The 23,168-nt window shown below is 41.5% G+C and overlaps 1 protein-coding gene across 1 annotated transcript in view; it reads right to left on the reverse strand.

The window, feature by feature from the left end:
* Positions 1-8,029: 8,029 nt before the first annotated feature.
* The window catches only part of TUBGCP5 (tubulin gamma complex associated protein 5), a 128,004-nt gene continuing 112,865 nt past the window's right edge, over positions 8,030-23,168 (reverse strand). Inside the window, exon 23 of the mRNA XM_053705463.1 lies at positions 8,030-8,389. Within this exon, the coding sequence (XP_053561438.1) occupies positions 8,343-8,389 (47 nt within the window). The 3' untranslated portion in view covers positions 8,030-8,342. The remainder of the gene's footprint in view (positions 8,390-23,168) is intronic.

A 23,168-nucleotide genomic window follows, 5' to 3' on the forward strand; every position in this document is an offset into this window, starting at 1 on the left:
CTTGGATGATACATCCGCTGACCAAGACTTCAGCCAAAGCGCTCTGCGTGCCACAATTGCAAACCCTGAATTTTTCGCCGCTAATCTAGCTAATTGCAAAGCGGCATCTAAAATAAAAGAGTTAGCCAACTTAAGTGCGTGAACTCTGTCCATAACCTCCTCATATGGAGTCTCTCTACTGAGCGACTTTTCTAGTTCCTCGAACCAGAACCACGCTGCTGTAGTGAAAGGAACAATGCACGAAATGGGTTGTAGAAGGTAACCTTGCTGTACAAAAATCTTTTTAAGCAAACCTTCCAATTTTTTATCCATAGGATCTTTGAAAGCACAACTATCCTCGATAGGAATAGTAGTGCGCTTGTTTAGAGTAGAAACTGCCCCCTCGACCTTAGGGACTGTCTGCCATAAGTCCTTTCTGGGGTCGACCATAGGAAATAATTTCTTAAATATAGGAGGGGGAACAAAAGGTATGCCGGGCTTCTCCCACTCCTTATTCACTATGTCCGCCACCCGCTTGGGTATAGGAAAAGCGTCGGGGTGCACCGGAACCTCTAGGAACTTGTCCATCTTGCATAATGTTTCTGGAATGACCAAGTTGTCACAATCATCCAGAGTAGATAACACCTCCTTAAGCAGTGCGCGGAGATGTTCTAATTTAAATTTAAATGTCACAACATCAGGTTCAGCCTGTTGAGAAATTTTTCCTGAATCTGAAATTTCCCCATCTGACAAAACCTCCCTCATGGCCCCTTCAGATTGGTGTGAGGGTATGACAGAACAATTATCATCAGCGCCCTCCTGCTCTTCAGTGTTTAAAACAGAGCAATCGCGCTTTCTCTGATATGCAGGCATTTTGGATAAAATATTTGCTATGGAGTTATCCATTACAGCCGTCAAGTGTTGCATGGTAATAAGCATTGGCGCGCTAGAAGTACTAGGGTCCTCCTGCGTGGGCAAAACTGGCGTAGACACAGAAGGAGATGATGTAGAACCATGTCTACTCCCTTCATTTGAGGAATCATCTTGGGCAATTTCATTATCTGTGGCAGTACTGTCCTTACTTTGTTTGGACGCTATGGCACAATTATCACACAATTTTGAAGGGGGAGACACATTGGCTTTCATACATATAGAACATAGCTTATCTGAAGGCACAGACATGTTAAACAGGCTTAAACTTGTCAATAAAGCACAAAAACCGTTTTAAAAAAAAACAGTTACTGTCTCTTTAAATTTTAAACAGAGCACACTTTATTACTGAATATGTGAAAAAATATGAAGGAATTGTTCAAAATTTACCAAAATTTCACCACAGTGTCTTAAAGCATTAAAAGTATTGCACACCAATTTTCAGAGCTTTAACCCTTAAAATAACGAAACCGGAGCCGGTTACAGATTTAACCCCTATACAGTCCCAGCTACAGCCTTTGCTGTGACTTTACCAAGCCCAGAGGGGAATACGATACCAAATGACGCCTTCTAGGAACTTTTCCAACTACTTTCAGGTCCTCACACATGCATCTGCATGTCTTGCTCTCAAAAACAACTGCGCAGTAATGGCGCGAAAATTAGGCTCAGCCTACAACTGGGAAGGCCCTTCCTGACTGGAAAAGGTGTCTAACATAGTGCCTGACGTTAAAAAACGTTCCCCAAGTTTATAAGTGTGAATTATCAGCATAAACATGTATAAAATGTCCAAATAAGGCAATCGATTTAGCCCATAAGGGTCTACCAGTTTTATAGCCCATATTAAGCCCTTTATTCTGTTTGAGACTAAGAAAATGGCTTACCGGTCCCCATGAGGGGAAATGACAGCCTTCCAGCATTACACAGTCTTGTTAGAAATATGGCTAGTCATACCTTAAGCAGAAAAGTCTGCTAACTGTTTCCCCCAACTGAAGTTACTTCATCTCAACAGTCCTATGTGGAAACAGCAATCGATTTTAGTTACCGTCTGCTAAAATCATCTTCCTCTCACAAACAGAAATCTTCATCTTTTTCTGTTTCAGAGTAAAAAGTACCTACCAGCACTATTTTAAAATAACAAACTATTGATAGTAGAATAAAAAAACTACAACTAAACACCACATACTCTTAACCATCTCCGTGGAGATGTTGCCTGTGCAACGGCAAAGAGAATGACTGGGGTGGGCGGAGCCTAGGAGGGACTATATGGCCAGCTTTGCTGGGACTCTTTGCCATTTCCGGTTGGGGAAGAGATATTCCCACAAGTAAGCATGACGCCGTGGACCGGACACACCAATCTTGGAGAAATGAATTTATCAGGTAAGTTCTTACATAAATTATGTTTTCTTTCATGTAATTAGCAAGAGTCCATGAGCTAGTGATAATGGGATAATGACTACCCAAGATGTGGATCTTCCACGCAAGAGTCACTAGAGAGGGAGGGATAAAATAAAGACAGCCAATTCCGCTGAAAATAATCCACACCCAAAATAAAGTTTAAATCTTATAATGAAAAAAACTGAAATTATAAGCAGAAGAATCAAACTGAAACAGCTGCCTGAAGTACTTTTCTACCAAAAACTGCTTCAGAAGAAGAAAACACATCAAAATGGTAGAATTTAGTAAAAGTATGCAAAGAAGACCAAGTTGCTGCTTTGCAAATCTGATCAACCGAAGCTTCATTCCTAAACGCCCAGGAAGTAGAAACTGACCTAGTAGAATGAGCTGTAATCCTTTGAGGCCGAGTTTTACCCGACTCGACATAAGCATGATGAATTAAAGATTTCAACCAAGATGCCAAAGAAATGGCAGAGGCCTTCTGACCTTTCCTAGAACCGGAAAAGATAACAAATAGACTAGAAGTCTTTCGGAAATTCTTAGTAGCTTCAACATAATATTTCAAAGCTCTAACTACATCCAAAGAATGCAATGATTTCTCCTTAGAATTCTTAGGATTAGGACATAATGAAGGAACCACAATTTCTCTACTAATGTTGTTAGAATTCACAACCTTAGGTAAAAATTGAAAAGAAGTTCGCAACACCGCCTTATCCTGATGAAAAATCAGAAAAGGAGACTCACAAGAAAGAGCAGATAATTCGGAAACTCTTCTAGCAGAAGAGATGGCCAAAAGAAACAAAACTTTCCAAGAAAGTAATTTAATGTCCAATGAATGCATAGGTTCAAACGGAGGAGCTTGAAGAGCCCCCAGAACCAAATTCAAACTCCAAGGAGGAGAAATTGACTTAATGACAGGTTTTATACGAACCAAAGCTTGTACAAAACAATGAATATCAGGAAGATTAGCAATCTTTCTGTGAAAAAGAACAGAAAGAGCAGAGATTTGTCCTTTCAAGGAACTTGCAGACAAACCTTTATCCAAACCATCCTGAAGAAACTGTAAAATTCTTGGAATTCTAAAAGAATGCCAGGAAAAATGATGAGAAAGACACCAAGAAATGTAAGTCTTCCAGACTCTATAATATATCTTCCTAGATACAGATTTACGAGCCTGTAACATAGTATTAATCACAGAGTCAGAGAAACCTCTTTGACTAAGAATCAAGCGTTCAATCTCCATACCTTTAAATTTAAGGATTTGAGATCCTGATGGAAAAAAGGACCTTGCGACAGAAGGTCTGGTCTTAATGGAAGAGTCCACGGTTGGCAAGAGGCCATCCGGACAAGATCCGCATACCAAAACCTGTGAGGCCATGCTGGAGCTACCAGCAGAACAAACGAGCATTCCTTCAGAATCTTGGAGATTACTCTTGGAAGAAGAACTAGAGGCGGAAAGATATAGGCAGGATGATACTTCCAAGGAAGTGACAATGCATCCACTGCTTCCGCTTGAGGATCCCTGGATCTGGACAGATACCTGGGAAGTTTCTTGTTTAGATGAGAAGCCATCAGATCTATTTCTGGAAGTCCCCACATTTGAACAATCTGAAGAAATACCTCTGGGTGAAGAGACCATTCGCCCGGATGTAACGTTTGGCGACTGAGATAATCTGCTTCCCAATTGTCTATACCTGGGATATGAACCGCAGAAACTAGACAGGAGCTGGATTCCGCCCATACCAGTATTCGAGATACTTCTTTCATAGCCAGAGGACTGTGAGTCCCTCCTTGATGATTGATGTATGCCACAGTTGTGACATTGTCTGTCTGAAAACAAATGAACGATTCTCTCTTTAGAAGAGGCCATGACTGAAGAGCTCTGAAAATTGCACGGAGTTCCAAAATATTGATTGGTAATCTCACCTCCTGAGATTCCCAAACCCCTTGTGCTGTCAGAGACCCCCAAACAGCTCCCCAACCTGTCAGACTTGCATCTGTTGAAATTACAGTCCAGGTCGGAAGAACAAAAGAAGCCCCCTGAACTAAACGATGGTGATCTGTTCACCACGTCAGAGAGTGTCGTACAATCGGTTTTAAAGATATTAATTGAGATATCTTTGTGTAATCCCTGCACCACTGGTTCAGCATACAGAGCTGAAGAGGTCGCATGTGAAAACGAGCAAAGGGGATCGCGTCCGATGCAGCAGTCATAAGACCTAGAATTTCCATGCATAAGGCTAATGATTGTGATTGAAGGTTTCGACAAGCTGAGATCAATTTTAGACGTCTCTTGTCTGTCAAAGACAGAGTCATGGACACTGAATCTATCTGGAAACCTAAAAAGGTTACCCTTGTCTGAGGAATTAATGAACTTTTCGGTAAATTGATCCTCCAACCATGATCTTGAAGAAACAACACAAGTCGATTCGTATGAGATTCTGTTAAATGTGAAGACTGAGCAAGTACCAAGATATCGTCCAAATAAAGAAATACCACAATACCCTGTTCTCTGATTACAGACAGAAGGGCACCGAGAACCTTTGTAAAAATCCTTGGAGCTGTTGCTAGGCCAAACGGCAGAGCCACAAACTGGTAATGCTGGTCTAGGAAAGAGAATCTCAGATAGTGATCTGGATGAATCGGAATATGCAGATATGCATCCTGTAAATCTATTGTGGACATATAATGCCCTTGCTGAACAAAAGGCAGGATAGTCCTTATAGTTACCATTTTGAATGTTGGTATCCTTACATAACGATTCAATATTTTTAGATCCAGAACTGGTCTGAAGGAATTCTCCTTCTTTGGTACAATGAAGAGATTTGAATAAAACCCCAGCCCCTGTTCCAGAACTGGAACTGGCATAATTACTCCAGCCAACTCTAGATCTGAAACACATTTCAGAAATGCTTGAGCCTTCGCTGGATTTACTGGGACACTGGAAAGAAAAAATCTCTTTGCAGGAGGCCTTATCTTGAAGCCAATTCTGTACCCTTCTGAAACAATGTTTTGAATCCAAAGATTGTGAATCGAATTGATCCAAATTTCTTTGAAAAATCGTAATCTGCCCCCTACCAGCTGGGCTGGAATGAGGGCCGCACCTTCATGTGGACTTGGGAGCTGGCTTTGGTTTTCTAAAAGGCTTGGATTTATTCCAGACTGGAGATGGTTTCCAAACTGATACCGCTCCTGTGGGTGAAGGATCAGGCTTTTGTTCCTTATTGTGACGAAAGGAACGAAAACGATTATTAGACCTAAATTTACCTTTAGATTTTTTATCCTGTGGTAAAAAAGTTCCTTTCCCTCCAGTAACAGTTGAGATAATAGAATCCAACTGAGAACCAAATCATTTATTACCCTGGAAAGAAAGGGAAAGCAAAGTTGACTTAGAAGACATATCAGCATTCCAAGTTTTAAGCCATAAAGCTCTTCTAGCTAAAATAGCTAGAGACATATACCTGACATCAACCCTAATGATATCAAAGATGGCATCACAAATAAAGTTATTAGCATGTTGAAGAAGATTAACAATGCTATGAGAATTATGATCTGTTACTTGTTGCGCTAAAGCTTCTAACCAAAAAGTTGAAGCTGCAGCAACATCCGCTAAAGATATAGCAGGTCTAAGAAGATTACCTGAACATAAGTAAGCTTTTCTTAGAAAGGATTCAATCTTCCTATCTAAAGGATCCTTAAAGGAAGTACTATCTGCCGTAGGAATAGTAGTACGTTTAGCCAGAGTAGAGACAGCCCCATCAACTTTAGGGATTTTGTCCCAAAATTCTAATCTGTCAGATGGCACAGGATATAATTGCTTAAAACGTTTAGAAGGAGTAAATGAATTACCCAAATTATTCCATTCCCTGGAGATTACTTCAGAAATAGCATCAGGGACAGGAAAAACTTCTGGAATAACTACAGGAGATTTAAAAACCTTATTTAAACGTTTAGATTTAGTATCAGGAGGACCAGAATCCTCTATTTCTAATGCAATTAAGACTTCTTTAAGTAAAGAACGAATAAATTCCATTTTGAATAAATATGAAGATTTATCAGCATCAACCTCTGAGACAGAATCCTCTGAACCAGAGGAACCATTATCAGAATCAGAATGATGATGTTCATTTAAAAATTCATCTGAAAAATGAGAAGTTTTAAAAGACCTTTTACGATTACTAGAAGGAGGAATAACAGACATAGCCTTCTTAATGGATTTAGAAACAAAATCTCTTATGTTAACAGGAACACTTTGAGTATTAGATGTTGACGGAACAGCAACAGGTAATGTAACATTACTAAAGGAAATATTATCTGCATTAACAAGTTTGTCATGACATTCATTACAAACAACAGCTGGAGGAACAGATACCACAAGTTTACAGCAGATACACTTAACTTTGGAAGATCCAGCACCAGGCAGCGTTTTTCCAGAAGTATCTTCTGACTCAGTGTCAATCTGGGACATCTTGCAATATGTAATAGAAAAAACAACATATAAAGCAAAAATTATCAAATTCCTTAAATGACAGTTTCAGGAATGGGAAAAAATGCCAGTGAACAAGCTTCTAGCAACCAGAAGCAATAAATAATGAGACTTAAATAATGTGGAGACAATATTGACGCCCATATTTTTTTTTAAGGTAAGAAAAAAATTGATTTATTCATATGCATTATCCCAAATATGAAACTGACTGTCTGAAATAAGGAACGTTGAACATCCTGAGTCAAGGCAAATAAATGTTTGAATACATATATTTAGAACTTTATATAAAAGTGCCCAACCATAGCTTAGAGTGTCACAGAAAATAAGACTTACTTACCCCAGGACACTCATCTACATGTAGTAGAAAGCCAAACCAGTACTGAAACGAGAATCAGTAGAGGTAATGTTATATATAAGAGTATATCGTCGATCTGAAAAGGGAGGTAAGAAATGAATCTCTACGACTGATAACAGAGAACCTATGAAATAGACCCCGTAGAAGGAGATCATTGAATTCAAATAGGCAATACTCTCCTCACATCCCTCTGACATTCACTGCACGCTGAGAGGAAAACCGGGCTCCAACCTGCTGCGGAGCGCATATCAACGTAGAATCTAGCACAAACTTACTTCACCACCTCCATAGGAGGCAAAGTTTGTAAAACTGATTTGTGGGTGTGGTGAGGGGTGTATTTATAGGCATTTTAAGGTTTGGGAAACTTTGCCCCTCCTGGTAGGAATGTATATCCCATACGTCACTAGCTCATGGACTCTTGCTAATTACATGAAAGAAAAAGTAAGTCAAGCTGGAATGTAAGCTCATAAAGCAAACTAGCAAAATACATGTCCTATAATAAACGGGACTGTAATCTGGACTCATCACAGTTAGACTAAAATGGTGTAACTAACTTTTCATGTACTTAGGGTTATTCTCACACTTTGTCAAGAATGCAAGCTCACTTGTTTTGTAGCAAGTAAAGTTACATGTTCTGGCAAATAAATACAGATTATATAAAGTATTATGGGTTCTTAAGACATGTAAACTATTTTTCATGTGAAAAACTCTGCAATAAATAAAACAAACTACAGTGTTTAATAGTCATTCAGAGCCAAACACTTACAGCTGAACATGGCAATTGCTAGATCAACACTTGGATCCTCTCCAAAACTCTGAAAACCAACTGTTACACTAACTAAATGAATCATCAGTCCTTTGTGATAAATAAAAGCTGTGCTCGGTTTAGAAAAAAAATAATCTTTATTAAATAGATTTCATTATAAAATAATTTTCTATACAGATAAAACATTGCATATTATACACCTATATAAATACATAGTTCAAAAGTGAACATACAATCTTAACTACTATATATACATATTTATATATTTAGAATGGTTTACACTGTAATATGTTTGTTTTACTCTTCATACAATTGTTAAAAAAGTACAAATTGTATGGTTCTCATGTATGCTAAGCGTATGCACACAAACATCCCCATAGTCTGGCATAGTTCCACAAGACACATAGAAAGCCAGGATGTTCTTGACATGGTTAACTTTGTTCCATTCCGGCCATCAATGACAATGCAAGAGATTCCACTGTGAAAAGAAGAAAAGCAATATGGAATTTGTAGATAATATATATTGTTTTATTATTATTTATATATTTTTTGCATATTCAACACAGATACGGTGACAGTGGAGATCATGTTATAGGATCATGAAAAGAAAACCAACATTCTTCTTTCATGAGTCAGATAAAGGATTACATTTCAAAACGTTTCCAGATTACTTTATGATCAAATGTACTTGGTTCCCATGGTATTCTTTGTTGAAAAGTATACCAAGGACGGTAACAAGTGCCTTGAGAACTATAATATAGCAGTTTTGCAAGAATACTTTTGAGCACTAGATGGCAGCATTGTTAAAGGGACATGAAACCCAAAGATTTTGCATGCAACTTTAAACAACTTTCCAATTAACCTCTTATCAATTTTTCTTCTTTTTTGGTATCTTTTGTTGAAAAGCAGAGATGTAAAATAAATAGCATGCACGTCTCTGGTCCACTATATGGCAGATATTTTACAATAATGTTATCCATTTGCAAGAGCCCTAGATGGCAGTACTATTCTCTGCCATTTAGTGCTCCAGACAACTACCTAGGTATGTCTTAAACAAAGAATACCTTGGAAACAAAGTACATAATAGAAGTAAATTGGAAACTTTTTTTAATTTTCAGAAACACCCTATAGTTACCTGTGATAGTTTGTGTAAATGTGGCACAACAATTAGTGTTTAGTAACCCCAAAGAGCAGTGCAGTCCTTTACCTTATACAATATAGTCTGTAAAATGTGCACTGGAACATAATTACCCCACCAAAATGGTAGAAATAAAGCCTGGAAGTTGGGGCATGTAAGGAAAAAGGTCTCTAAGAAGTTCCTTTTCTCTCCAAGTTAGTTAGATCTAATTAATAGCTAAAAGCTTAAACATACATTAAATACAACAGCATTGCAAATGCATTAGAGAAAACAGTGCACTCTGAATTTCAAATAAGTAGCAGATTATTTTTTTGTGTGACAGTTTTTAAATTTCCTCTAATAGCTGCCCCCTGTATCTTAAAACAGACACAAAAGGCTGGTGCCTTAGAAAGAGAAAGTGTACATATAAAAAAACTGCACAATTTGATAGAAGTAAAATGTATTATTTTTATCTGCATGCTCTATCGGATTCATAAAAAATACATTTGACTTCATTGTCTCTTTAATGTGCTGACATATTAAGTGAGAGAAATAAGAGTGAAAACATAATTTATGCTTACCAGATAAATTCCTTTTCTTCCGGATGGGAGAGTCCACGGCTTCATTCCTTACTTTTGGGAAATACAACAACATTTGGCCACCAGGAGGAGGCAGAGACACCCCAGCCAAAGGCTTAAATATCCCTCACACTTCCTCATTACCCCAGTCATTCTGCCGAGGGAACAAGGAAAAGTAGGAGAAACGTTAGGGTATAAATGGTGCCAGAAGAAAAAAATAAATAGCGGACCACCCATAGACAAGAAAAAAAAAAGTGTGGGGGCCGTGGAGGAAAGGAATTTATCTGGTAAGCATAAATTATGTTTTCCTTCCTAAGATAGGGAGAGTCCACGGCTTCATTCCTTACTGTTGGGAAAACTATACCCAAGCTCCAGAGGACACTGAATGAATAACGGGAGGGAACAAAAAGGAAGAGGCGGACCCTATTCTGAGGGCACCACAGCCTGCAAAACTTTTCTCCTGAAAGCTGCTTCAGCCGAAGCAAAAACATCAAACTTGTAAAAATTAGAAAAAAAGAAAATTTATGCTTACCTGATAAATTTCTTTTTTGACACGATGAGTCCACGGATCATCTTAATTACTAATGGGATATTCACCTCCCGGTCAGCAGGAGGCGGCAAAGAGCACCACAGCAGAGCTGTTAAATAGCTCCTCCCTTCCCTCCCACTCCAGTCATTCGACCGAAGTTAAGGAAAGAAAGGAAAAGTCAAGGTGCAGAGGTGTCTGGAGTTTACAATAACCCACAACCTGTCTTATAAGAACAGGGCGGGCTATGGACTCATCGTGTCAAAAAAGAAATAAATTTATCAGGAAAGCATAAATTTTCTTTTCTTTTTTATGATACGATGAGTCCACGGATCATCTTAATTACTAATGGGATTCAATACCAAAGCTAGAGTACACAGATGATACGGGAGGGACAAGACAGGGAACCTAAACGGAAGGCACCACTGCTTGAAGAACCTTTCTCCCAAAAAATGGCCTCAGCCGAGGCAAAAGTATCAAATTTGTAAAATTTTGAAAAAGTGTGAAGAGAAGACCAAGCTGTAACCTTGCAAATCTTTTCCACAGAAGCTTCATTTTTGAATGCCCATGAGGAAGCAACAGTCCTCTTGGAATGAGCCATAACCCTCTCAGGAGGTTGCTTCCCAGCAGTCTCATATGCAAAACGTATGATACTCTTCAGTCAAAAAGTAAGAGAAGTAGCCGTAGATTTCTGTCCCTTAAGTTTTCCTGAGAAAATCACAAACCAAGAAGAAGACAGACGAAAGTCATTAGTCATCTGCAGGAAAACCTTGGAGTACGGACCACGTCCAAATTGTATTGTACAGAAGTCGTTTCTTCTGGGGAGAAGGATTAGGACACAAAGAAGGAACAACAATCCCCTGATTAATGTTCCGGTCAGAAACAACCTTAGGAAGATCCTAAATCCTAATTTAGTACGTACAACTACCTTATCTGATTGGAAAATAAGATAAGGAGACTCGTACTGCAATGCCGAGAGCTCTAAGAGCAAAAGAAATAGCAACAAAAAATAAAACTTTCCAAGATAATCACTTATATCTAAGGAATGCATAGGCTCAAACGGAGCCCCTTGAAGTTTGAGAACTAAATTAAGACTCCATGGAGGAGTAACTGGCTTGAACACAGGCCTGATCCTGATCAAGGCCTGACAAAATGATTGTACATCTGGGACATCCACCAGACGTTTGTGTAACAAAATAGATAATGCAGAGATTTGACCCTTTAGAGAACTTGTCGATAAACCTTCCTCCAAACCTTCTTGGAGAAAAGACAAAATTCTAAGAATCCTAACTCTACTCCATGAGTAGCCCTTGGATTCACACCAATAGAGATATTTACACCAAATATTATGGTAAACCCTTCTAGTTACAGGCTTACGAGCCTGAATCATGGTCTCTATGACCGAGTCAGAAACCCCCCACTTGGATAAAATTAAGCGTTCAATCTCCAAGCAGTCAGTGCAGAGAAACTAGATTTGGGTGAAGGAAGGGCCCTTGAAGTAGAAGGTCCTTCCTCAATGGAAGTTTCCAAGGTGGCAGAGATGCCATCTCCACCAGATCTGCATACCAAATCCTGTTAGGCCACGCCGGTGCTATGAGGATCACTGAGGCCCTCTCCTGTTTGATTCGAGCAATGACCCAAGGAAGAAGAGCAAACAGAGGAAATAGGTATGCTAGACTGAAGGTCCAAGGGACTGCCAGAGCATCTAGCAGCTCCGCCTGGGGGTCCCTTGACCTCGACCTGCATCTCGGGTGTTTGGCATTCTGTCGGAATACCATGAGATCCAATTCCGGCTGACCCCATTTGAGAATCAGGCCTCAGAATACTTGCGCAAGAAGTTCCCACTCCCCCGGATGAAAGGCCTGCTCAGGAAGTCCGCTTCCCAGTTGTCCACCCTTGGGATGTGGATCGTCGACAGACAGCAAGAGTGGAACGTAAAACTACCTTATCTGAGTGGGTTCCGCCCACTGATTATTTTTGTGACCTCTGTCATCGCTAAGGAACTCCTCGTTCCTTCCTGATGAGAAATGGAAGCCACTGAAGTTATGTTGTTCGATACCTGAAAAAACTGCACCGAGGCTAACTGGGGTCAGGCCAGAGGGACATTTAAAATTGCTCTCAGCTCCATAATGTTTATAGGAAGAACAGACTAACTGAGTCCAAGCTCCCCAAGCCTCTAGGGAGCCCCAGACTGCTTCCCCTCCTAGAAGAGTCTATTGTCACAATAACCCAATAAGGTCTGCGAAAGCAGGATCCCTGGGAAAGTTAAACTAGAGGCAACCACCATTGAAGAGAAAACCTTGTCTTCTGTTCCAGAATTATTTGAGGAGACAGGTCCTCATAATCTCTGTTCCATTGTCTGAGAATGTAAAACTGCAGAGGTCGGAGGTGAAACTAGCAAAAGTATGATGGCCACCATCAGTCCGATTACCTCCACCTGAACCACTGATGGTCGAGGAGTGGACTGCAGAACAAGACCAGAATAAAAATCTTTGAATTTCTGACATCTGTCAGAAAAATATTCATTGATAGAAATCTTATTAGTATTCCAAAGAAAAATACCCTTGAATTTTAAACTAAGTAGCTCTTTTCCAAATTGACGTGTTGGACCCAGCCTGTTGAAAGAATGGCGTCTGAGCCATGATGACGTCCAGATAAAGGTGCCACTACAATGCCCCATAATCGAAGCATTGCAAACAGAGGTCCCAGAATTAATGAGAAAATCCTGGGAGCTGTGGAAAGATTTTAAAGCAGCTGCAGCCGGATTCAAGCTCCCAACCCTCTGATTGCTAGGAGGTTAATCTATCTACTGGACCACTAGAGCTTGCCTAGAAAGGAACAGCTATGAATTGAAAGAGTTTGTCTAGAAAGGAAAACCTTAGAAACTTGTGATGATCCCCTGTAAATGAGAACATTCGTGTATGAGTCCTTAAATTCCACGATTGTCATAAATTGACCCTCATGGACCCAAGGAATAATGGAGCGAATAACTTCCTTCTTGAAGGACGGTACCCTAGAGATCAAAAATTGGTCTGAAGTTCCCTCTCTTATGGGAAACACGAACAGATTGGAATAAAATCCCAGACCCCTTTCCTGTATCGGAACAGAACTACCACTTCCAGGTCGGAGAGGTTCCGTACAAATGTAAGAATACTTCTCCTTTTATCTAGTCTACAGAAAAAGCTGAAGGCAAAAACCTGGTCCTGGACAAATAAGGGTCTGGAACTGTCGTATGTATCCTTGGGGCACAAAGCCCATGGGTCTAGAACATCTCGAACCCAAGCCTTTTCATTCAATATTAGGCTTTACGGATTGCATTCACCTTTCCCAAGACTTGTCAAGTCTGCAGAAAAACTTGGACTCCTCCTGCTTGAAGGAGGAAGAGGAAGGATTTCCTTTGAAATCTCTAAAGGAACGAAATTTACTCCAACGTTCCCTTTGCTTATTTCTCATCCTGAGGAAGAAATGACCTCCCATAAGGACAGAAATTTCCGTCAAAGCAGGCCCAAACAAGGACTCTCCCTTGTAAGGAACTGCCAAGAGTTTGGACTTAGATGACTCATCTGTAGATCCATATTTTAACCATAAGGCTCTGCGGACCCATAAGGCAAGGCCTGAATCTTAGTTCCCAGATTACTAACCTGAAGGGAATCGCTGTAATAAAAGAGATGGCCACTTAATTGCTCTTATCCAATCCTGGAATAGATACTGAGGGGAGAGTCTGTTGAAAAGAGTCAGACAACGCAACCATAATGCTGTAGCACTAACAATAGTAGCAATATAAACCTCAGGAGGACATTGTAACCCCTTAGTGACCCCTCTACCTATTATCCATAGGATCCTGGAAGGAACAACTATTCTCAAGGATACTCATTCTTTGGTACTTATCCTGCAGCCCTATCTGGTACAAGAAAAACTTCCGCCATGGAGGGCACAGAGTTGTCCAGGGTAGCTAAAAACTCCATAGTAGTAAACGGTGGAGGTCTAGCTTAAATCTGAAGGATACAACTTCAGCATCAGAGGAAGGAATTACACTGACTGAATCTGAAATCTTATCCTTAGGTGATACCAAAATATCCTCCTCTTCCAGCTTATGAGAAGAAAAGATCGGGATAGATATATTCCTGCCAGAAACCCTTACACGCAAGGGAGTTGGGAGGAAAGGCATGGCACTGAAATAAAAAAGATTTGGGACACTTGAGGAAAAAAAACTGTGCCATAGTTTGAATATTGTGCAATTAATAATAGAAAAAAAGAAACATAAAGAAAAAAAGAAACATAAATTATGCTTACCTGATCATTTAGTTTCCATCGTGGGGTGGAGAGTCCACACTTTATTCATTACTTGTGGGAAATAAGAACCTGGCCACCAGGAAGAGGCAAAGATACCCCAACCATAGGCTTAAATACCTCCCCCACTCCCCTCATCCCCGAGTTATTCTGTTGAGGGAACAAGGAACAGTAGGAGAAATATCAGGGTATATAAATGGTGCCAGAAGAACAAAATACAATTTAGGTCCACCCAGAGGAGCACAGGGCGGGAGCCGTGGACTCTCCTCCCCACGATGGAAACAAAATTATCAGGTAAGCATAATTTATGTTTTCCATCTAAAGGGGAGGAGAGTCCACGGCTTCATTCATTACTTGTGGGAAACAAATACCCAAAGCTCTAGAGGACACTGAATGAAAAATGGGAGGGCAAAAAGGCGGACCCTAATCTGAGGGCACCACAGCCTGCAAAACCTTTCTCCCAAAAACCGCAGAAGCAAAAATGGCAAAAAAAAAAGTATGTAAGGAGGACCAGGTAGCCGCCTTACAAATCTGCTCCACAGAGGCCTCATTCTTGAAGGCCCAAGAAGCCACAGCTCTAGTGGAATGAGCCTTGATCCTCTGAGGAGGTTTACGTCCCGCTGTCTCGTAGGCTAAGCGAATCATGCTCCTCAACCAAAAAGACAAAGAAGTAGCAGAGGCCTTCTGGCCCTTACGCTTCCCTGAATACAACACAGAGATGTAGACTGTCTGAAATCCTTAGTAGCCTGAAGGTAAAACTTCAGGGCACAAACTACATCCAAGTTATGAAGTAACCTCTCCTTTGGAGAAGAAGGGTTAGGACTCAAAGAAGGAACAACTATTTCCTGATTGATGTTACAATCCGACACAACCTTGGGAAGAAACTCTAAGCCAGTGCGAAGAACAGCCTTATTGGAATGAAAAACCAAATAAGGAGGCTCCTATTGCAAGGCCGCCAGCTCAGAAACTCTGCGTGCCGATGCAATAGCCAACAGGAAGAGGACCTTCCAGGAAAGAGTTTTAATGTCAATAGAGTGCATAAGTTCAAACGGAACCCTCTGCAATAGCTTAGGAACTAAGTTTAAGCTCCAGGAAGGAGCGGACTGTCTGAAGACAGGCCTGATTTTAGACAGAGCATAAACAAAAGACTGAACGTCAGGAAGCTCAGCGAGCCTCTTGTGCAACAAGACTGATAATGCCGAAATCTGTCCCTTTAAGGAACTGGCGGCAAGCCCCTTCTCCAGACCATCCTGGATAAAGGAAAGAATCCTGGATACCTTAACCTTATGCCAAGGATATTCATGTGACTCACACCAGGACAAGTCCTCCACACCATATGATAGATGCAACGAGTTACCGGCTTCCTGGCCTGAACTAGAGTATCAATCACCCTCTCAGAAAAACCTAGTCTGGCCAAGACTAAGCGTTCAATCTCCACGCAGTCAGCCTCAGAGAATTTAGATTTTGATGTTGAAAGGGACCCTGTTCCAGCAGATCCCTACGACAGGGTAACCTCCAAGGAGGAGAGGATGACATCTCTACCAGATCAGAATGGCTGAAGCTTGCTCCTGCTTGATGCGGGCCACTATACGAGGAAGAAGCGGTAACGGTGGAAAAACGTAAGCTAGGTTGAATCCCCAAGGAACCGCTAAGGCATCTATCAGATCTGCCCGGGGATCCCTTGACCTCGACCCGTATCTGGGTAGCTTAGCTTGCAATTGAGTCTTGACGCCATGAGATCTATCTCCGGCGTTCCCCATCTGAGACAAATCTCAGCAAACACCTCGGGGTGGAGAAAACATTCCCCCGGATAAAAGGATTGCCTGCTGAGAAATTCTGCTTCCCAGTTGTCCACACCTGGAATGTGGATCGCTAAGAGTGAGCAGTTGTGGAACTCCGCCCATTCCAAAATCCAAGACACCTCCCTCATTGCTAGGGAGCTTCTCGTATACCCATGATGGTTGATGTAAGCCACCGAGGTAATGTTATCGGTCTGGAATCTGATGAAGCTGAAGCTCCTCCCCAGAGGAGGCCACGTCTTCAGAGCATTGTAGATTGCTCGAAGTTCCAGAATATTTGGGGTGCCAGTTTCCATCCTGGCACCCCAAACAACTCCCCATCCTGCCAGACTCGCGTCCGTGGTCACAATCTCCCAGGACGGTCTCAGTTCCGGACGGATCCACCAAGAGAGGGAGCTCCGAGTCCGAACGTCCAGGGATATCTGCTGTGATAGATCTGAATGATGGCCGTTCCACTGTCTCAACATGCACAACTGAAGAGGTATGAGATGGAACCTGGCAAATGAAATGACATCTATGCTGGAAACCATGAGTCCGATCACCACCATACATAAGGCCCCTGAGGGACTTGAGGAGGACTGAAGAGTCAGACAGGTGGACGCGATCTTCCTGCGTCGCTGATCTGTGAGAAATATCTTCATGGATATAGAGTCTATTATCGTGCTCAGAAACTCCACCCTGTTGCTGGGAATCAGGGAACTCTTTCCTGAGTTGATCTTCCAACCGTGAGATTGGAGCAGGAGAAGAAGAGCCCTCGAGTGATCCTGTGCGAGACTGAATGACGGCGCCTGGACTAGGATGTCTTCCTGATAGGGCACCACAGCAATGCCTCTGGATCTGGCCACTGCAAGTAGCACCCCCAGAACCTTCATGAAGACTCTCGGGGCCGTTGCCAGACCAAAAGGAAGGGCCACAAACTGGAAGTGCTGGTCCAGAAACGCAAATCTCAGGAACCTGAAGTGATCCCTGTGGATTGGTACATGAAGGTAATCATCCTTCAAGTCTATTGTCATCATGAAATGTCCCTCTTGAACTAGAGGCAGAATAGATCTGATTGTTTCTATTTTGAATGATGGAACAGCCAGAAATTTGTTTAAACAATTTAGGTCTAGAATCGTGCAGAATGTGCCCTCCTTCTTTGGGACCACGAAAAGGTTTGAATAATACCCTAGACCCCTCTCTGCCAGGGGTACCGGTACAATAACACCTAGAGAAGAGAGATCTCTCACACACTCTAGAAATGCTTTTCTCTTTTCTGGCCTTGCAGACAGATTTGACAAGAGGAATCTGCCCCTTGGTGGATGAGCTCTGAATCCTATCCTGCACCCTTAGGCGACAACCTCCAGAACCCAAGGGTCCTGAACGTCCTGCAACCAGGCTTCTGAGAAGAGAGATAACCTGCCCCCTACTTGGTCCAGAGACCAGTCGGGGGCCGCCCCTTCATGCCCATTTTGACTCAGCGGGGCTTCTTGTTCTGCTTGGACTTATTGCAAGACTGAGCTGGCTTCCAAGTTCCCTTGGACTGATCCGCTTTCACGGCGGGCTGCTGGCGTTGGGCCTTGTCCGCATGAAATGGACGAAAGGTAGAACCCTTAAGCTTAGCCTTCTTATCCTGCGGTAGAAGAGCACCCTTGCCTCCCGTAACCGTGGATATGATCGAATCCAATCCTGGACCGAACAAAATCTTTTCTTGAAAAGGTAGGGACAACAATCTCGACTTAGAGGTCATGTCCGCAGACCATGATTTTAGCCACAGAGCCCTGCGAGCTAGAATGGAAAAACTTGATATCTTCGCATTCGGGTGAATAATTTGCATATTGGCATCACATATGAAAGAATTGGTGACCTTCAACTCCTTAATCTTTTCCTGTATCTCGTCGATGGAAGTTTCCCCCTCGGTCATATCACATAGGGATTCACACCAATATGTTGCAGCTCCGGAAACCGCAGCTACAGCCACTGCCGGTTGAAAACATAAAATATGCTTACCTGGGGGGGCGGAGCCTGCTTTGAGACTGAACAGTCGCATATCACCATAGCTCCGGCTATACAGCACAAACTAACGCAGTTTAACTTTTTCTGTGCAATCACTTAGTCTGAGGGCACATATAATTGAAAATTGTAGCTCTGAGACTGAAAAGGACACTGCCAAGTAGTGTGGACTCACATACTCCTCAAGGAGCTTATGATCGGGGGTTCTCCGGAGCGGCCATTTTTGGGCCCATGTGGAGGATTACTATTAGACATGACTTTCCATAAGGGAAGTCTCCTGGACACCCTTCTTGAGCAATTACTACAGGTAGATGAGAGATTGATCCTAGAGCTCACATCGTCTGATACTGAGCCCAAACTATTATCTGGACGGCATGAAACTCAGTTGTGGGAGATGACCCCCAAGAGGATTGCAGCAACGGAGACCAACACAACTCAAGCCACTATTGAGGCGGTGAGCAAAAACATTGCATTTAATACATACAAAGAGATTAAGCCATCTCTTGCTACCTCAATCGCCCCACTCGATATCGGAGCAGACAGATCGAGCAGGGCTTACCGTCTGAACAACCTGACAACGGAAGCGCCCACCCGGTGCGAGTGGTTTCTTGATCCTGATATGATCATGCAGTTTCGGAGTGGCCTGATTGTGAGGGGAGCTAACTTACCTGAAGAAAAGGCCCCAGAGATGGTATGGCCAGACTTAACGGCCCTACTCCTCCCATTTACTGCCTGCAAAACGACTGAGCTCAGTACCTACACCAGCCAGGCGATGAGCAGCCATATATTACTAGCTGTGCAGGGGATGAAGAAAGAGACTACTGCACCGGAGATCTTTTATCAAGAGAGTCAAGTGAACTTGTGTACCGCCGTGGGATAGGCCAATAGACCCTAATTGGAAACTAATTGGGCACTGTATGATGATTTAGAACATTATCACCTAAGGGCACTATTTATCCCTGTCTATGCCTGTTTTTTTTTTCTTTGACGAACGGTTTCAACAATTATTGGACAATATTCTTAGTTCTATGTTTTTGCTGGCTCCAAATAAACATATCTCTTCTATTATATCTTTCATTTAACCTCAGGCCCTTAGATGACATACACGCTACATAACTGGAGACTCACACCTATCTCTCTATACTTACTTTGTAAATGTAGGTAAATTTGCATTACACCATAAATAGATTACATAGGAGACTATTGCATAGATTACTCTTCTCCACTGGGGGGCAGTAACGCTCTATATAAGGAGTCATATGTGGTGTTTAGCTGGGAAACAATGAAGGATGTTTCATGCCCAGCTTTGCTTTTTATGGTGCACCTCCAAATTGGTACGTTTTATAGTACATGGCATTTTACATTTCATGTTCCCTTTAAACTGTAAGTTAAACTGGCTTGACATTAAGAGTTCAGTCGGAGCTCCTTTTTATATAGGTACTCTAAATGTGGTACAACAGGGTTACTAACCCCTTGATAAGTGTGTGTACACATTTGTAGATCCTCATGTTACAGTTAGTATATACAACACTGCTTCCCCTTAAGACCAGGGACACTTGAGAAATAGTCTCTTACAGCCAGAAATGTATGTTTGTAAAATGTTTTTCTTTTTTATACGGCTGCTAGCCTGTTACCTAGTACTTTCTAGTTTATGCATGCTACTCCCATGTTTTAGTAACATGTTTAGTTTTGTGGATAGTCACAGTATAGTAGTGATGGGACATAATTGTCATTGCTACCTAATCTACTTCGCGAGATTCTGTGTTTCATACTGCGACTTTTACTGTTTGAACTCTATACAGCTAATGCCTTATAGATATACTTTTTCACTATCATTACAGTAATATTTACTCAATATTATAACTAGCATTCGCACAAAGCACTGTTGAAGTAGGTCTTCAGATCACTTGCCCTTTAGGAGTCCAGTCCCAGGACATTGGTTCCTATTTATATTCTATGACTTTACAGGTTTAAGCTTTACAATTTCTTTGCCACCTCTATTAGGGGTTTCTAGTAACTAAATAAGTATAATTGAACCTATAGTATCCCCAAAGAAGTTATCTATGGCCCTATGTTTTCGGTATATATATATATATATATATATATATATATATATATAGGCTACAGTTGTGCAGCTGTTATTCATCTCTTGGAGCCTACCTTATGATTAATATTGGCTATTCTTTGTTTTAATGGACGTACCCCATCCCCAATTAAAAGTATTACACTAACTATTGCTTCTCCGTATTAATAATGATACCTAGTTTATGGGGCTGGTGACCTGACTCTAAGCTCTATAGCCTTAGTCGCTACCAATATTTTGGCAACCCAATGTTGGGAATTGCCTGTTTAATATTCTACCTGAACTGCCTGCTGCCTAGGTAGTGGGCCCATACCTAGGTGGTGGGTCCTAATGTATTATTGGGAAGGCTAATGTGCAACTCTAAGTCAATATAGGTTTCACTAGACCCTAATATCGCCTAGGTCAATTTTCTCAATATATCTTCCCTAATGTTTGGCTAATGATCAGTCAAATTGGAACCTCATTCATATACCCGCACTACTATGGATAAGCATCCGTCCTATTTTATATTATACTGTAAGCCACACAATTGTTGATGAAAGTCCAATTTGATTTCATATTGCTATACAGTAGTTTATTGGAGGATAGATACTACCGACCGACTTTACCAACCCCATAGGGACTAAATATTCCTTTTTAATCTTCATTATGGTACCCTAGTATAGACGCCTAACATATTCTTCAGGTTGTCCAACTAATTTGATAATATTCAAAGCCCCATGTGTTGTGTATTCTTGTATCTCCTTTATTGGCTTCAGACGTTCATGTCTGAGGTGTGGATTAGCCCACTGTTCAATATCACAGTACCAAGAAAATCACCCATTATATAAATAAGTAGTTGGTTCTCCCTTCAATTCTTATTATTATAACACAGTTCCTCTCTCATAGCTAGGAAATCCCGCTACTTGGTTAATGTAATCTTTGCTAAATGTTTTATTCAAATATCCCCAGAACCCCCCACACTCCATAGTGCTTACTTTGTAAGCGAAGGGAAATGCACCCTATAGAAATTTTACCTTATATTATAAAATATATTGGTACACATATACTGATATCTATACTATACTGTTATCTCATGTGACAAGCTGCTTCCTTATTACTTTGCCGTTCCATATTTTAGTTATGTCACAATTATGTATCATATTACTAAGGATCCAAGAGTGACCCTATATGCCTCTTATTTGTTACATAACCCCTATTATATCCTCGAACCACTACATAATAACATCAGAGGTCCAAGAGAGACCGCCACCTTCTATATGAGGTGTAATTTTCTCTAGTTTATCTTTACGCTTTCCATTAGGGGAAAATTATAAGTTTAAATTGCTTTAAAAACTGCAACCAAATATATATAAAAAAAAGAGGTTTGATTTAGAGTACACAGGTTAATTCTTTATCAAGGATTATGTTTGCATTCTACAATGCTATGTTCTATTTATAATGTACTGGTTGTGCATTGGTGACAATTTGTATCATTAAGATGCTACTACCTAGACATATGCTTATGTCACTGACTACATTGTAACCTTACTGCTGTTTATATACTGTATAACCTCAATAAAAACTGTTAAAAAAATATGCTTACCTGATAATTTCCTTTTCTTCTGATGGAAAGAGTCCACAGCTGCATTCATTACTTTTGGGAAATAAGAACCTGGCCACCAGGAGGAGGCAAAGACACCCCAGCCAAAGGCTTAAATACTCCTCCCACTCCCCTCATCCCCCAGTCATTCTGCTGAGGAACAAGGAACAGTAGAAGAAATATCATGGTGAAAGGTGCCAGAAGGAAAAAATAAGGACGCCCCACAAAAAATTACGTATGGGGAGCTGTGGACTCTTTCCATCAGAAGAAAAGGAAATGATCAGGTAAACATAATTTATGTTTTTCTTCTTAAATGGAAAGAGTCCACAGCTGCATTCATTACTTTTGGGAAAACAATACCCAAGCTATAGAGGACACTGAATGCCAAGACGGGAGGGTACAATAGGCGGCTCACACTGAGGGCACCAGGCCTGAACCTCTACCCCATAAAAAAAACCCGCTTTGCCTGAAGCCGAGAAAAAGTGTAAAGGAAAAGCCCCAAGGACACTGACTCGCAGCTAGTCCAGAAGCCAAACTAGAGACCGCAAAACGGATTCGACTGAGCCAACAGTCCTCCAGGAGACACCGTCGCCCAACAGACGGTCCCCCACAACTCACCCCACACTAATGAAGGAGACACCAGCCGAAACCCCCAAGGGGACAAGGTAAAGGAGAACCGAGGAAACCAAAAGGTCCCCTAATCCATAAAAGGAACACCTCCAATAGTGAGTCCAGTTCACAAAGACCCAAATGGGCCCAAACAGGGAAAGGAGGCCACGCCTATACCAAGCGAAAAACGGGCAGAGACAGAAAAGTCTTCTCTCCAACATCCTGCAAGCACTGAAATGCAGCTGAAAGGCAAAGTCCTCCCAGCGTCTGAAAATAGAATACTAAAGTATTCAACCACGAATAAATGTGTAATAGTTCCAGGTGAAAAACCCCGAGTTGAGAACACAGAGTCCATATCAGGGCACGCTCCAGGCAACCTAAGCCGCCAGACCTACACACAGGTCTCTAAAAAAGGGGAACACAAAACCTCAATCGAGGCCCCCCGAGAAAGAGTATACACTCAGAGTCCGAAGGAAGAGTAAACCCTCTTCTGAAAATCAATGGAGCAAGTTGAAGGAAAATCTATATCCTAGCAGACTGAGCTAACAGGATAGACTCAACAAAGCTCACACATCCAGAGGAGACTGTGACCTGAACTCAGCGCCTTAGACCGCTCGGCCATCCTGACCTGCAGACCCTCCCAGCTGGACCAACCCAGCCTCAGGGATCCAAAACAGGGAG

The sequence above is a fragment of the Bombina bombina genome, chromosome 3, assembly GCF_027579735.1.
Source record: "Bombina bombina isolate aBomBom1 chromosome 3, aBomBom1.pri, whole genome shotgun sequence".
Classification (NCBI taxonomy): Eukaryota; Metazoa; Chordata; class Amphibia; order Anura; family Bombinatoridae; genus Bombina; species Bombina bombina.